The sequence below is a fragment of the Octopus sinensis genome, linkage group LG17 (assembly GCF_006345805.1).
Source record: "Octopus sinensis linkage group LG17, ASM634580v1, whole genome shotgun sequence".
NCBI lineage: Eukaryota > Metazoa > Mollusca > Cephalopoda > Octopoda > Octopodidae > Octopus > Octopus sinensis.
The window spans coordinates 39,394,178-39,409,177 of NC_043013.1; the positions used below are offsets into that span (position 1 = coordinate 39,394,178).

At 36.2% G+C, this 15,000-nt stretch overlaps 1 protein-coding gene across 1 annotated transcript in view; it reads right to left on the bottom strand.

The window, feature by feature from the left end:
* The window catches only part of LOC118766645, a 25,848-nt gene that overhangs the window by 7,691 nt on the left and 3,157 nt on the right, over positions 1-15,000 (bottom strand). The window contains exon 2 of the mRNA XM_036510202.1: positions 269-307. Coding sequence (XP_036366095.1) covers positions 269-307 — 39 coding nt within the window. The remainder of the gene's footprint in view (positions 1-268; positions 308-15,000) is intronic.

The window sequence follows — 15,000 nt, forward strand, 5'->3', positions numbered from 1 at the left end:
ACCCAGCGTATCTATATGCTTAGATCACTAGTGAACTAAACCCCTCATATTCTCTCTCCCTCTCTCAAATTATGCATATATATGCGTGTGTGTGTGTGTGTGTGTGTATACGTTTATGAATTTGTGTTCCAAGATTCCTGATGTGAAACCGTGTGTTGAAACAGATTCTGTTGTATTTCGATATGGTTTTTTCTCTTTTTGCCAAATAAACACACGCTCTATATATTTGGAGCAGACACGGAGGGAAAGTATTTCTCAATGTACATACCTGTACCTGCTTCCTGGATCTTCAGTAATATATGAAACACTGAAATGAGAAGAGAAAATATATAGAAATAAAATATGTAATTACCAAATAGCCGCTCAACTACGTTCGAAGGGCTATAACGTCTAGTAATAGTGAATTGGGATTTATTCAGTAAGAGGAACTGGTTTCTTTTCTAATTCTAAATATATATATTTGAATTCGTATTCACAAAGAATTTCTAGTGAGGTTAGGATAGCATTGATTTTAATATGTTGTTGTTTTTTGGGTTTTTTTTTATAGTAAGAAGATTAAATTTAATGAGTTTAGCAAAATATATTTGTTTGAATCTATCATTTCTTTATATTTATAAGGCGCAGGAGTGGCTGTGTGGTAAGTAGCTTGCTAACCAACCATATGGTTACCGATTCAGCCCCACCGCCTTGCACCTTGTTTCTAGAATTGCGGAGATCGATAGAGTATCTTCTGGTTTTGCTGAAGGACGATCATTGTTAGTTTCTCGGTTTAATGTATATGTGTAATATGGGGCGGTAGTGCTTGTGTTGTTACCTATAACAGAGTATGGAAATATTTCTAAACCGCCCCCTCATGGCTACATAACACCCTCAGCGCCCCCTCTATTTTTATATATAAATAAATATATTGTATTTTACTAATTTATATATATACTATGAATCGTTTGATATTTAATAGTATATAATTTGTATACAATTGAGACTCCCTTCGGTCATGACTGACCGTGGGATTGCACCTAGAAAGTTACCCTCCCAGGCACAAGTCCGGGCAAGGTTGTTTATAGAAGGCGAGCGGTCGCCCCTACGAGCCGTCTTCTCCTCTCGTTAGCGGTTCGGTTGCTGAGGGTTTTATTCATTCGAGTCCGTACCAGTTATCTTCACTGGTCGTTGTAATTATTATTGTATTTAATTTGAAAACGACGATGATTTTTATAGTGTGTTTTTCTAAATAAGCCTATTTTTATTTTTAAAAAAAGACAAGATATATTTGAAGAGCAAATTATTATTAATTGCAGACTAGCTTAAAGTGACCCGCTCTACGCGCGGGTGAATGTGTGGTTGTTACTTTCTGTTGCTTCCTTTCTGTTTCTTATCGTCACATTCTCCCTCTTCGTTTCTCTCTCCTTTCTCTCTCACTTTCCCACTCTCTTACTCTTCCCTTCTCACGGACTCTCCCTCGCTTTCTCTTACGCGTGCGCGTAAAATCACAAAAATAATTCAAAGTTACTTAAAATTTTGTGAAATGTGATACATTTTTCTAGTATATTTTGACGGTTCATGATGCAAATGAAGGCTAAAATTTTGGCCTTTAACACAATGCCATTTTTACTCATGTCAATCAAATAATGCAAACAGAAAATAATTAAATCTAAAAATAGAGCAAAAATGTACTCTTTTTAAAATTTGAAAAATTTTACCCCCTTTCCAAATCCCCCAAACTTTTACACCCACAATTAAAGATACACAAAAAGTGACCATTATTCAAACAGCGCAACCTGTCTATCCTATAAAACTCACTTTTTCCCATATTCCTCACCATAGCAACCAAACGGTAGTCCTGAGCAACTTGCAACCTTCCTCACACAATTGCACACCCCATTTTACCCCCAGTGTAAATTTTGGCGCCAATCCGACCACATCTACCCTTAAACCGTTCCCAACCTAAAATGAGACAAACAACCAAGAAATCAAACAACATTTTTGCATTTTAGCTTTATAGATATTGATTAACAGGTTTGTCGGGATGGGGTAAGTCGATTACATCGACTCCAGTAATCAAATGCTACTTATTCTATCGACCTCGAAAGGATGAAGGGCAAACTCGGTCCCGGCGACATTTGAAATCAGAACGTAAAGACGGACGAAATGAAGCTAGGCATTTTGCCCGGATGATAACGAATTTGCTTCAGCCATGCTGGGTCACCGCTTTGAAGAATATTATATCGAATGAATCGGCGTCAGTACTTTTCTAATTGTTAAACCTGGAACTTATTCTATCGGTCTCTTTGGCCGATCCGCTAGGTTTCGAGAATGTAAGCACACCACAGAGGTCGTCAAGCAGTGGTGGGGGACAAACACACATACACACACATATGTATATATATATATATATCTTATTATAAAAGGCAGATTTTATCTGCCTCCCTTTGTCTCTTATAGAAATCTACAATATAGGATTTCTTCAATTACAATTTACCTAGCATTTTTAAGTGTAGAATACATCGGGTCGTGCCAGGTACAGTTTTTCAAATTTCACCCCCAATTAAGCAAAATTTCGAGAAAACTCACATTGTGGTGTGTAACTGAAGTGCTTTTCTTAGTGTGGGCTACAGCACACACACACACACACACACACACACAAACTGAGCGAAATGCTTCACTCACGCTATCACCCTAATTTCTCCTCCTTTCTCTTTGCAAGTGTGCAACGATTAAAGTGAAAGTATTTATATAAAACGAGAGAAGTGTACCTTAAACCACTACTAAAAAAAAAACAAAAACACAGCAAACAGAAACAAATAAATACATAACGATTTACTCCTCACACAATTTCTTCAATTAGAGTTTACCTATGATTTTTCAAAGTACTTCCATTCGGTCATGGCATACAAAATTTCTTTCAATTTCACCCCCATTTCAGAAAAAATTCGAGAAAACTAAATATTTTACCATTTCACTCTTTCACTCTGCATATTACTCCCACTTCCTCTTTACACACATAGACACGCAAATATATAAATAAAATTGTAAGCTAACGTGTGTGTGTGTGTGTGTGTGTGCGTGTGTGTGTGTGTGTGTGTGTGTGTGTGAGGGTGCGTGTGTGTCTGTGTGTGTGCGTGTGTGTGAGTGTGTGACAGGGATGAGCCAGTCAGACTGCTCATCATTTTTGCTAGAAGATCACCCATGGTATTTTATGCTACACCACTGGTTTTCAGTTCATATTAATCAAATTAATATTCACAACAAGAAGGACTATTCATTATAATACATCAGTTCCACACATTTACCCTGGTTCCATTTCGGACAAATGCACAAACATTTGCCATTTCACACATGTATGTAAACAAATTCCTTTCTTAAAAATTTCAATTCATTTTCTTTTTCAATTCATACAAAGTATTTTAGGACGAATATAAGATCTAAAGTATATCCAAGTAGCTGAAAGATCGCCCAAAAGTGTATATAGATATTTAAATGTATTTATATATTCATCTATACTCAGATGTATGTATAATGTGTGTGTATATATTTCCATAGAGGTAACCTTTCACTCCATACAAAGTTATTTAGGACGAATATAAGATCTAAAGTATATCCAAGTAGCAGAAACATCGCCTAAAAGTGTATATAGATATTTAAATGTATTTATATATTCATCTATACACAGATGTATATATAATGTGTGTGTATATATTTCCATAGACGTAACCATTCACTCCGCACAAAGTTTTTTAGGACGAAAATAAGATCTAAAGTTATCTCTAATTAGCACAAAGATCGCCCAAAAGTGTATATAGATATAAAAATGTATTTATATATTCATCTATGCACACATGTATGTATAACGTGTGTGTATATATTTCCATAGAGGTAACCATTCACTCCATACAAAGTTTTTTAGGACGAAAATCTCAATATATAAAACTGTAGTTGTGTGAGTGTCTGTCCCCTTCGATTTAGATTCCTAACTACTCCCACATTTTGCGGTGCAGTTTAACCAAATTTTAGGACGAAAATATTTATATATAAAAGAAAGGTTGTGTGTCTGTCTACTCCGATTTAGATTCCTAACTACTCCCACATTTTGCGATGCAGTTTAACCCAAACCGGGTATCTTATAGTCGTGATTCATATCGAGCCCGTCTGGCTATTAGCGCGCGTCTACGATGAGTCTATGATTTTAAAAATAATTTAACATCATTTTTTATTCCATTTTAATGCATAATTTTTCGTGTGTCGATGGCGGCGGAGTTGGCGTCCATGGTCACACCTGCACCTGTTTGCTTCTCTCCCTTCTTCCCTCCCTCGTGAAGCTGTGGGGAAGGGAGTGTAAGGAAATCAACGTCGTAAAGCGTTGTCAAGGAGACCAGCGTTCTTTTAGAACAACGACTTCATGGCTTGAAGACACCAAACCAGAAATGGCTAAGAAAGCCCGAATTGGCATCTATAAGGGAAGTAACTCTCTAAAAATGCTTATATAGTTATTTCCCTTACAAACCCGAGCAACGCCGGGCGATACTGCTAGTAAGATCTAAAGTTATCTCTAAGAAACAGAAAGATCGCCCAAAAGTGTATATAGATATTTAAATGTATTTATATATTCATCTATACACACATGTATGTATAATGTGCGTGTATATATTTCCATAGAGGTAACCATTCAATCCATACAAAGTTTTTTAGGACGAAAATATTTATATATAAAAGAAAGGTTGTGTGTCTGTCTACTCCGATTTAGATTCCTAACTACTCCCACATTTTGCGATGCAGTTTAACCCAAACCGGGTATCTTATAGTCGTGTTTCATATCGAGCCCTTCTGGGTATTAGCGCGCGTCTACGATGAGTCTACGATTTTACAAATAATTTACCATCATTTTTTTCCATTTTAATGCATATTTCTTTAAATAAAGGGAAGTAACTCTCAAACTTCACACCAATATGCGTGCTCATATGCGAAGTAATATCACATCAGCAGCATTTCCTCACACCCTCCTTGCACTTGGCGAAGGCAAAATACCAGGGTATGAAAATGGTAATATTGCCATCGATTCCATTTGTACCATTAAGACGCCTTCTGATCTCAGAGATGCAGTGTTCCCAGATCTACAAGCTAATTATCAGAATATGGATTGGATTTGCAAAAAGGCTATACTGGCCCCAGGAATAAAACTGTTCGCCATATTAATGATGAAATGCTAAAACTCATTCCTGGGGAAGTCTATGTATATCAGTCTATCGATACAACTCCTGACCCAGAGGACGTCATCGACTATCCAACAGAGGTACTCAATTCCTTTGAGCACCACGGACTACCACCACACTTTCTCAAACTTAAAGTTGGTGCCCCTATAATGCTCATCAGAAATTTGGTTCCCCCAAAACAATGCATTGGCACACGTTTGATCGTTAAGTCCTTATCTCCCACCGTAAACTTATATCAATATTTGCCTGAATAATCATCATAATTCAGTGCAATCATTAACAGTACTTTCAAGCAATTCAGCCCCGAGCAACGCCGGGCAATTCTGCTAGTATATATATATATATATATACATACGTACACACATGCATATATATATACATACATACATACATACATACATACATACATACATACATACATGCATACATACATACATACATACATACATACATACATACATACATACATACATATATATATATATATATATACGTACGTCGGACTTCTTTCAGTTTCAATTTCTCCCTACAAAATCCACTTACAAGGTTTGACCAGTACTTGCCCAAGGTACCACGTAGTGAGACTGAACCCTAGACAATGTGGTTGGGAAACAAGCTTCTTACTAGAAGCTCTGCACCAAGAAATATTTGCTATTATAAAGTGGATTCTTTACGTGTTTTTAAACACGAGCATGTTTAGTTCATTGAAAAAATTCATTCTAATATTAAAATTATTAATGGAGTATTATTTCACATCCTGTCGTCCTTTGATTTATTTATTTGTGAAATTTTTTTTTTTTATTTGTGTCTTGTTTAACTTTTCAGATATTGATAGGTACTGTTCCTACTATACTTCATTTATTGAATATTCCTTTAATTCTGCTATTCACAGTTATGGGAGAATCCTGAACGTTACAACGTGACTGAAGATGAACTAACCGATTACAATAGATAAGATCTGAAGGCGGCGAGCTGGCAGAAACGTTAGCACGCCGGGCGAAATGCTTACCGGTATTTCGTCTGCCGCTACGTTCTGAGTTCAAATTCCGCCGAGGTCGAGGGGACAGATTAAATAACTAGAAATGCGTACAATAATGTATACCTTGTGCATGCATACAGTAATATACCTACAGTTATCGATATATGCATCCAAGGATATATACATACATGACTACAAGCATATATATATAGATATATACAATTATCGATGTATGCATGCGTGAACATATGCATGCGAGTTTGAAATTATGTATGCGTGTTAGTTTTATAGCTTTTGAGTGTGCGTGCGCGTATTCGTTCGCATCACTGCTTCCATATTCTTTTCATAAGATTTACTGAACTGATTTGTCTTAATCACCATCGGCTATTTAATCAATTAAAAACAAAAGAAGTTCAGCAAAATAAGATCGGAAGCTCGAGTTCTGGGACACTTTCACATTTCTTTGAAGTGAATCCTGAAGCGGAAATATCTTCTTTGTAAAATTACATGTCAAAAAGACAAACAAATTTGTTTGAGGAAGGTCGATCGACATTTTCAGAGCTAATTCCATACTAAACAATAACGGAAACAAAACTATATACATGTGTGTGTTTATGTATGCATCTATGTAATCTATGCATGTATATTATATATATATGAATATATATATATATACACACATATATATACATATATATACATATATATATATATATTATATATATATATATATATATACATACATAAATACATACATACATATATACATACATATATATATATAATATATATATATATAAATGAGCAACAATGATGTATAAGTGTCAATTCATTACGGCCGTTTCGAGCGACCCCTTTAATAGATCAACGAAAGCATTACGTCATTACAAAGGGAACCATTCCCATCGAATGACCACATAGACCTCAAGCACAAAGGACAAGTTAGATATTTAAATATATTCATATCATCAATAGAGAGCAAATGTTTACAATGATTCCTCTGCTAAAGCGTTGGGCAGAATGAAAAAGGACAGTACAGCGTCAGACAAGCCAGAAATTAGCATTTGTTGGAGGTAGGGGGATGAATGAGAGTAATGACTTCGTTATCTACATATCAAAGACAATAGGGAGAATGTAGTCTTCAAAACGTCTAAAATTAGATCTTTAGGGAGCTGTAAATAATTAGTGTCATGACAGACCGTTCTACTGATAAATTGGAACTTTACATCCGGCTATATCAACTCCAAATGGTTGGTTATGGGGTATAAACGATAATATCTGATGGAGGAGTGGTGATAATAGATAGAGAAGAGGGGATAGGGATGGCTAATAATGCTTATTACTAACTTAAAGGAAAAATTAATAGCATTACCAATAAGGAAGGGTCAACTGGCACCAGCGATTTAAGTGATTTAAGTGAGGAAGAATTTTGATGAGTTGCAGGAAGTAATTAGGAAAGAAGTAAGAAACAAATTGCCAACATTAAAATGAACTACATTCTGATATCAGTAGGATATATACTAAAAATATTGGTGACACTAACTTATTGATTTATGTAGCAGAGGTAGTAGTTACTAGAAGATTAGATATTCCGCAAGGAAAGATTAGAAAAGAGCAAATGTGGAAAAGGATACAACAAAATAAAGTGAAGTCTTTAAGACAAGATTGCAGTAGAATAGAAACCTGGAAACTGAACAAGATAGGAAACACAAGATTAAAATATTCTCTTGAGAAATGATTCTTAGTCAAAGAGAAAAGATTTGGTACACTCATAGAAGAGTAGAAACGGTGTGTATCAGAGAAAGAGCAGGTAAGCTTTCCAGATATCAGAAAAGAAAAGATCAGTATCAACAAAATAGATTATTTCAGACAAACCAGAAGAGATTTTATATCAAGTAAATATTGGGAAAGAAATTCTTGAAGATGAGAAACCTAATGCAGAAGAAACTAGAAAGTTCTGGAGTAATATTTGGGATAAGCCAGTCAATCATAATGGAGATACAGTATGATTAAAGAAAGTGAGTGAGAATCAGACAGATCTAAGTGCATTAATGAGAAAAGTTTAGGAAAAAAGCCGAATTGGAAGGTCCCAGGACCAGATCTAGTTCAAGGGTACTGGTTAAATAATTTTAGTAGTCTACATGGGAGGCTGAGGGAATGTCTTCAGGTTTGTCTTTATGGAAGAAAAATACCAGATTGGATGACTAGATGGAGAACAGTACTCCTTATGAAAGACAAAAACAAGGGTAATACAGCTAGCAATTATATACCAGTCACTTACTTACCATTAGTGTGAAAGCTGTTAACAGGAATGCTTTCAGAAAATATTTACGTGCACATAGACAACCAGAATTTACTGCCAGACGAACAAAATGGCTGCAGGCTAGAAAAGTGCATGATATATTATACATAGACAAAGCAGTTCTAAATGAAGTAAATTCCAGAAAGAAAATATAACAATAGCATGGAGAAATTACATGAAAGACTATGACATGATCCCACACTTATAAGTGAATATTTGAGTATATTCAATATAGCAGACAACATAAGAGAAATAATGAATTAATAGTAAGGAAAAAAATTAACCATTTGCTCTACATGGATGATGTGAAGCTTTAGAATAAGAATGAAAATAAGATAGATTCCTTAAGACAGACTGTAAGACCCTTCAGCAAAGATATAAACATGGAATTTGGTATAGATAAGTGTGCAATATTAGACCTGAAAGGAGGTAGGTAGTCAATAGTGAAGGCATCCAATTACCAGATGGCCAGACACACACACACACACACACACACCACACACACACACACACACACACACCACACACACACACACACACACTCACACACACATATATATATATATACATATACATATACATATCTATATGTAATACAATTTTCTGAATCTTCGGAGACTTTTCAATATGTTAGGTCACTGGTTTAAGTTGATATTAATCTAATTAATATCAAATTTTACCCTTATCATATATATATATATATATATATATATATAATATAACTGCATCGTCCACCAACGTTAAAGATATTAAGAGTTTTTACAATTTATCATTCTAGAAGCTAATCATCGTGTACAGCCTCCATAACAGTTATAATATTTCTAAAAGCTTCCTGAACCCTCTCTTATAGATCCAATAATTTTAAATTATAAGGTAATATTTTATTCATCTACTTTATTCTAAATAACACTATGTGACAAAATATTTATTTGTTTATTTATTTGTCCTACGTTACCAAGTGTTATTACCCATTTGTTTCTATCTTGGAATCCAACGAAATGTCTACATTCCACCCATTTCTGAGATTTAATTAATTTTAATATCGTTCTTCTGGTAAGTAGGACTATATATTGTATGTTCTTAATATATTCTTAGCATATATCTATATACTTATATCTATATATTTTAAATGTATTTTTAATATACGAGGGACTTTCGATAAGTAATGCCCCTGACCCACTTGCAGTTTTTAGATCTAGCTGAAATTGTGCATGTGTAATCATTTATGTTTCTATAGAGTAAGTGACAAATTACAGCTCTGAACTAATTGTGGTTTCTGATTTACAGGTATTTGAACTGAGTCAAGTGTGAAATGGAGCCTGTTGAGTGTCGAGCAGTGATCCGGTTTTTGTATTTGAAAGGACGCACACCACGGGAGACTTTTGATGAAATGAAAGTAACTTATGGTGATGATGCTCCATCATATGACCTTGTAAAACGCTGGCATCGTGAATTCAAACATGGTCCGAACTCTGTGGAAACAGCTCCCAGATCTGGTCGCCCCGCTTCTGCCATTGATGAGGCATCTGTCCGTCAAGTTGAGGCTGCCATTTTGGAAGATCGACGCATAATTATTCGCCAAATAGCCCATGAGGTCAAGTTAGTACCGGGTCTGTGGAAACTATCATTCATGACCATTTGCATATGCAAAAGGTGTCTGCTAGATGGATTCCCAGGTTGCTCACGCCTTTCCAGAAGCAAGAACGCGTCGAGTGCTCGAGGATGAATTTGGAGATGTGCCAAGAAGATGAGTCAAAATTTTCAAAAGACTGATTACACAGGATGAAACCTGGGTCCATCACGATGATCCAGAGACCAAAGCCCAGTCAATGCAGTGGAAGCACCGTGACTCACCCCCTCCAAAGAAGGCAAGGGTGCAGCCCTCCGCTGGCAAGGTCATGCTCACAGTCTTCTGGGACCAGGACGGAGTAGTGATGACAGATTTCCTGGCAAAAGGTACCACAATTACAGGAGCCTATTATGCTTCACTTTTGAGGAAATTAAGAGAAGTTATCAAAATCAAGAGGCGGGGCAAGATCAGCAAAGGCATCCTCCTCCTGCAGGAAAACGCTCCGGTCCACAACTCGCTTGTCGCCAGATCAGAAGCACAGGCGTATGGCTATGAACTCCTCCCCCATCCCCCCCTCCTTTCCTGACTTTGCACCCTCTGATTTCCCCACTTCCCAGTCATGAAGTTGTTTTTGAAAGGAAAGCGTTTCCCAGATGATGCAACCTTGATTTCTGAAGTCACGTTCAGGTTGGAGGACCAAGCTGGGGTCTTCTACAAAAACGGTCTCCAGAGCTGCATCAAACGATGGGAGAAATGCGTAACTCTGGGTGGTTCCTATGTAGAAAACGACTAATAACTGTGCTAAGTTTCGTTGCTCTACTGCTATGGGAAGTGGGTCAGGGGCATTACTTATTGAACGCCCCTCGTAATTGAAGGTTCTTTATATATATTTATATATCGGTATATTTTTAGTACATGATTTTGTGCCGATAATTATTTTACAAAGTAACATATCTTGTGTCTCCCATCATATATATATATATATATATATATTATATATATATATATATATAATATATATATATGTGTGTGTGTGGGGGGGGGGTGTATGTATCACATCTAAACTAACTATGACTTAATTTTTCCTCTCACACCGTCTCCGATGAAGGGATATTATTAATTAATATCTTAGAAACAGCTGCAAGACCTATCTTTAAATGCTCTAATGTCTATACAGCCTTGTTTTTTTATCTTATTACGCAAAAAATTCTCATATATATATGCATATATATATATATATATATATATATATATATATATAATATATATATATATATATATATATATATACATACATACATACATACATACATACATACATACATACATACACATACATACATACATACATACATACATACATATATGGTAAATGAAAGATAAAACAGCGAGAAAAGTATTTAAAATAACCATTAACAGATAAGGGTGCATAAACGCCCACCTGCAAGCTTTTCTCGCTGTATTGCGTGTCCGTTTACCATATACATAACGAACACTGTGAAAGTGGCCGTGCTTTACTACCGGTAAGCATATCTATCTATCTATCTATCTATCTATCTATCTATCTATCTATCTATCTATCTATCTATCTATCTATCTATCTATCTATCTATCGAATTTATCTGTAATATAATATGCGACAATTATTCGGTTGCCATAATAAGACTCCGAGTTTCGGATATCGGGACGGAAATCTGCTCCGGCATCTCGTCAGTTATCAAGGCAATTAAAAAATGCTAAGAAAATGACCGTTAAACAAAGAGAAATTACTATGTAATTGACTGTTATTAAGACAAAATAGCTATTAGAATGACCGTCAAATAAGGGAAAAACCGAAGGGGAGAATGTAAAAAAAAGCAAAATGCTCATAGAAATCGCGTATGCACGCATGTACATACATACACATACGCGTATGCATACCCACGTAATTATGTGTATGCTCGCTCACACTCGCATGAAACACATACATGCACACCCACACATACGCCTATATATGCACATATTTCTGCAACCGTACATGTACCCAAATACATATCTACACACACGTGCACATACCCATACGTCTAAATCCGCATATGCTATATATGTGTACATATGTGTACATGTATGTGCATATATAGACGTATGTGTGGGTGTGCATGTATGTGTATCATGCGGGTATAAGCGTTCATATGCATATAGGCACATGTAAGTGGGTTCACGTGCGCGCATGTGTATGTATGCACATGTGCGCATATGCGATTTCTATGAGCATTTTTACTTTTACTTCATCCCCTTCGGTTTTTTCCCCTTATTTGACGGTCATTCTAATAGCTCTTTTGTCTTAATAACGTTCAATTACATAGTAATTTCCCTTTGTTTAACGGTCATTTTCATAGCATCTTTTGATTGCCTTGAGAACTGATGAGATGCCGGAGCCGTTTTCCACTCTGACATCCGAAACTGAGAGTCTTATTATGGCAACCGAATAATTGTCACGTATTATATTACAGACATATATATAGAGACGCAGGAGTGGCTGTGTGGTAAGTAGCTTGCTTACCAACCACATGGATCTGGGTTCAGTCCCACTGCGTGGCTCCCTGGGCAGGTGCCTTCTACTATAGCCTCGGGCCGACCAAAGCCTTGTGAGTGGATTTGGTAGACAGAAACTGAAGGAAACCGGTTGTATATATGTATATGTATATATGTACGTGTGTGTATATGTTTGTGTGTCTGTGTTTGTCCTCCCAACATCGCTTGACAACCGATGCTGGTGTGTTTACGTCCCCGTAACTTAGCGGCTTGGCAAAACACTCCGATAGAATAAGTACTAGGCTTACAAAGAATAAGTCCTGGGGTCGATTTGCTCGATTAAAGGCGACATCGCCACAGTTAAATGACTGAAACAAGTAAAAGAGTAAAAGAGTGTATATATATATATATATATATATATATATATATATATATATATTAGAAGAAATGAGGTTCTCAGAAATCCGGATGGTTTTATATTTACAGATATTTATTAGTATGTTACATGTTTTTATGCATCATATATCATACATTAGCGCGTTCGTCCATTCTAGTGGAGTCTTCAAATTAAAGAACCTACGCGTAGATTTTGAAATTGTTTGTCAATTCACATCAAAACTAAAATAAGCAAAGATAAATTCAAAAATAATTCCTTATCTTGGTAACTCTGGGCTGCGTCTTATTTTCACATAAAGTTATGCACGTGAGTAGAAATACTATTGGTTTCATAATTTAGTACAACACCAGCAATTTCAGAAGTCGGGTAAAAAAAATTAGACCGACTGTATTGCTTAACTATCACTTATTCTAGCGACCCTGAAAGAATAGTAGGGAAAGCTGAACCCAGTGGAATTTTAACTCACAATATAAAGACGGGCGAAACGCCGCAAAGCATTTCGCCCGTCGTGCTAATAATTCTGGAAACTCGCTGACATAAGTGGAATTAAAATTCCTTTCTACTATTGGAACGAGGCCAAAAAATTGTGAGAAAGGGCTAACCAAGCACATGGACCCCAGTGCTTGACTGGTAATTATTTTATCCACACTGGAATGATGAAAGGCAAAGTCGACCTAAGCAGAATTTGAGCTCTGACACTAAGAGTAGATGAAATGCTGCTAAGCATTTTGTCTTGTTTGTTAACGAGTTTGACTTTTTAGTATAAGGCCAACAATTTCAGAGCCAATGGTAAATCTATTAAATTAGCTCCAGTGCTCGACAGTTACTTTCTTTATCGGTTCGAAAGGATAAAAGCCAAAATCGACTACTGTTGAATTTGAACTCAGATCATAAAAATGGAAGAATGCTGCAAATCATTTTGCCCGTAATTCTAACGATTTTTCCAGTTCGCCGCCTTACCTATTTCTTTACTACTCCCAAGGGGCTACACACAGAGGGAACAAACAAGGACAGACAAACGGATTAAGTCGATTATATCGACCCCAGTGCGTTACTAGTACTTATTTAATCGACCCCGAAAGGATGAAAAGCAAAGTCAACCTCGGCGGAATTTGAACTCAAAACGTAAATGCAGACGAAATACCGGTAAGCATTTCGCCCGGCGTGCTAACGTTTCTGCCAGCTCGCCGCCTTACCAGCACGCAATAACTATTGCAATTGCTATTAGCGTTTAGTGTTTGGGTACGTATGTATGTAAAAAAGTATGTATGTATATATGTATGTATGTATGTATGTAATTATGTGTGTATGTATGTATGTATGTATGTATGTATGTATGTATGTATGTATGTATGTATGTATGTATATATGTATGTATGTATGAGTGTGTGTCTGTGTTTGGATGGATGGATTGGTGAAGACGCATGTCATGCTGTTTACGTTATTCAGAATCGGTGGGTGAGTCGTATCCTTGAGTAATACGCATTAATTTACGTTGCTTCCCCCAGGGGTCTCTTGCAGCTCTCAGTCCTTCAAACTATCAAATTATGGATGATCAAATGCCGCAGTGGGTTGGGCAGGCTGTGAGAAGTTTTCTATGCCTCCACGAAACTACATAATCACATGCAACAGTTGACAAATGCCTGTTAGCTGTTACCAAGATATACTCTATGAATATAGAGTATATCTATATTCTATAGACTTATTCTATTGCATCATTTATATTTGTATATACGGGACGGTGCTGAACAGTTCCTGGCTTTGAGTAAAAGAAAATATAGGAGGACCAGTTAATTATAATAGTATTGAATTTATTCAACAAATTCCCCTCTCAGATTACTACCCTTAACGCAGCAGTCCTTCACTTTTTCTAAGCCCTATAAAATATCTGGGAAGTTTTGACCTCCAGCCACACCTTTCGCAATACCATTAAAGCCAGGGTTTTTCAGCACTCCCTTGTATGTATAAATGTATGTACACATGTTTTTGTGTCTGTGTAATTTGTTTTATGTATTAGAATCATTCCTAGTAAAA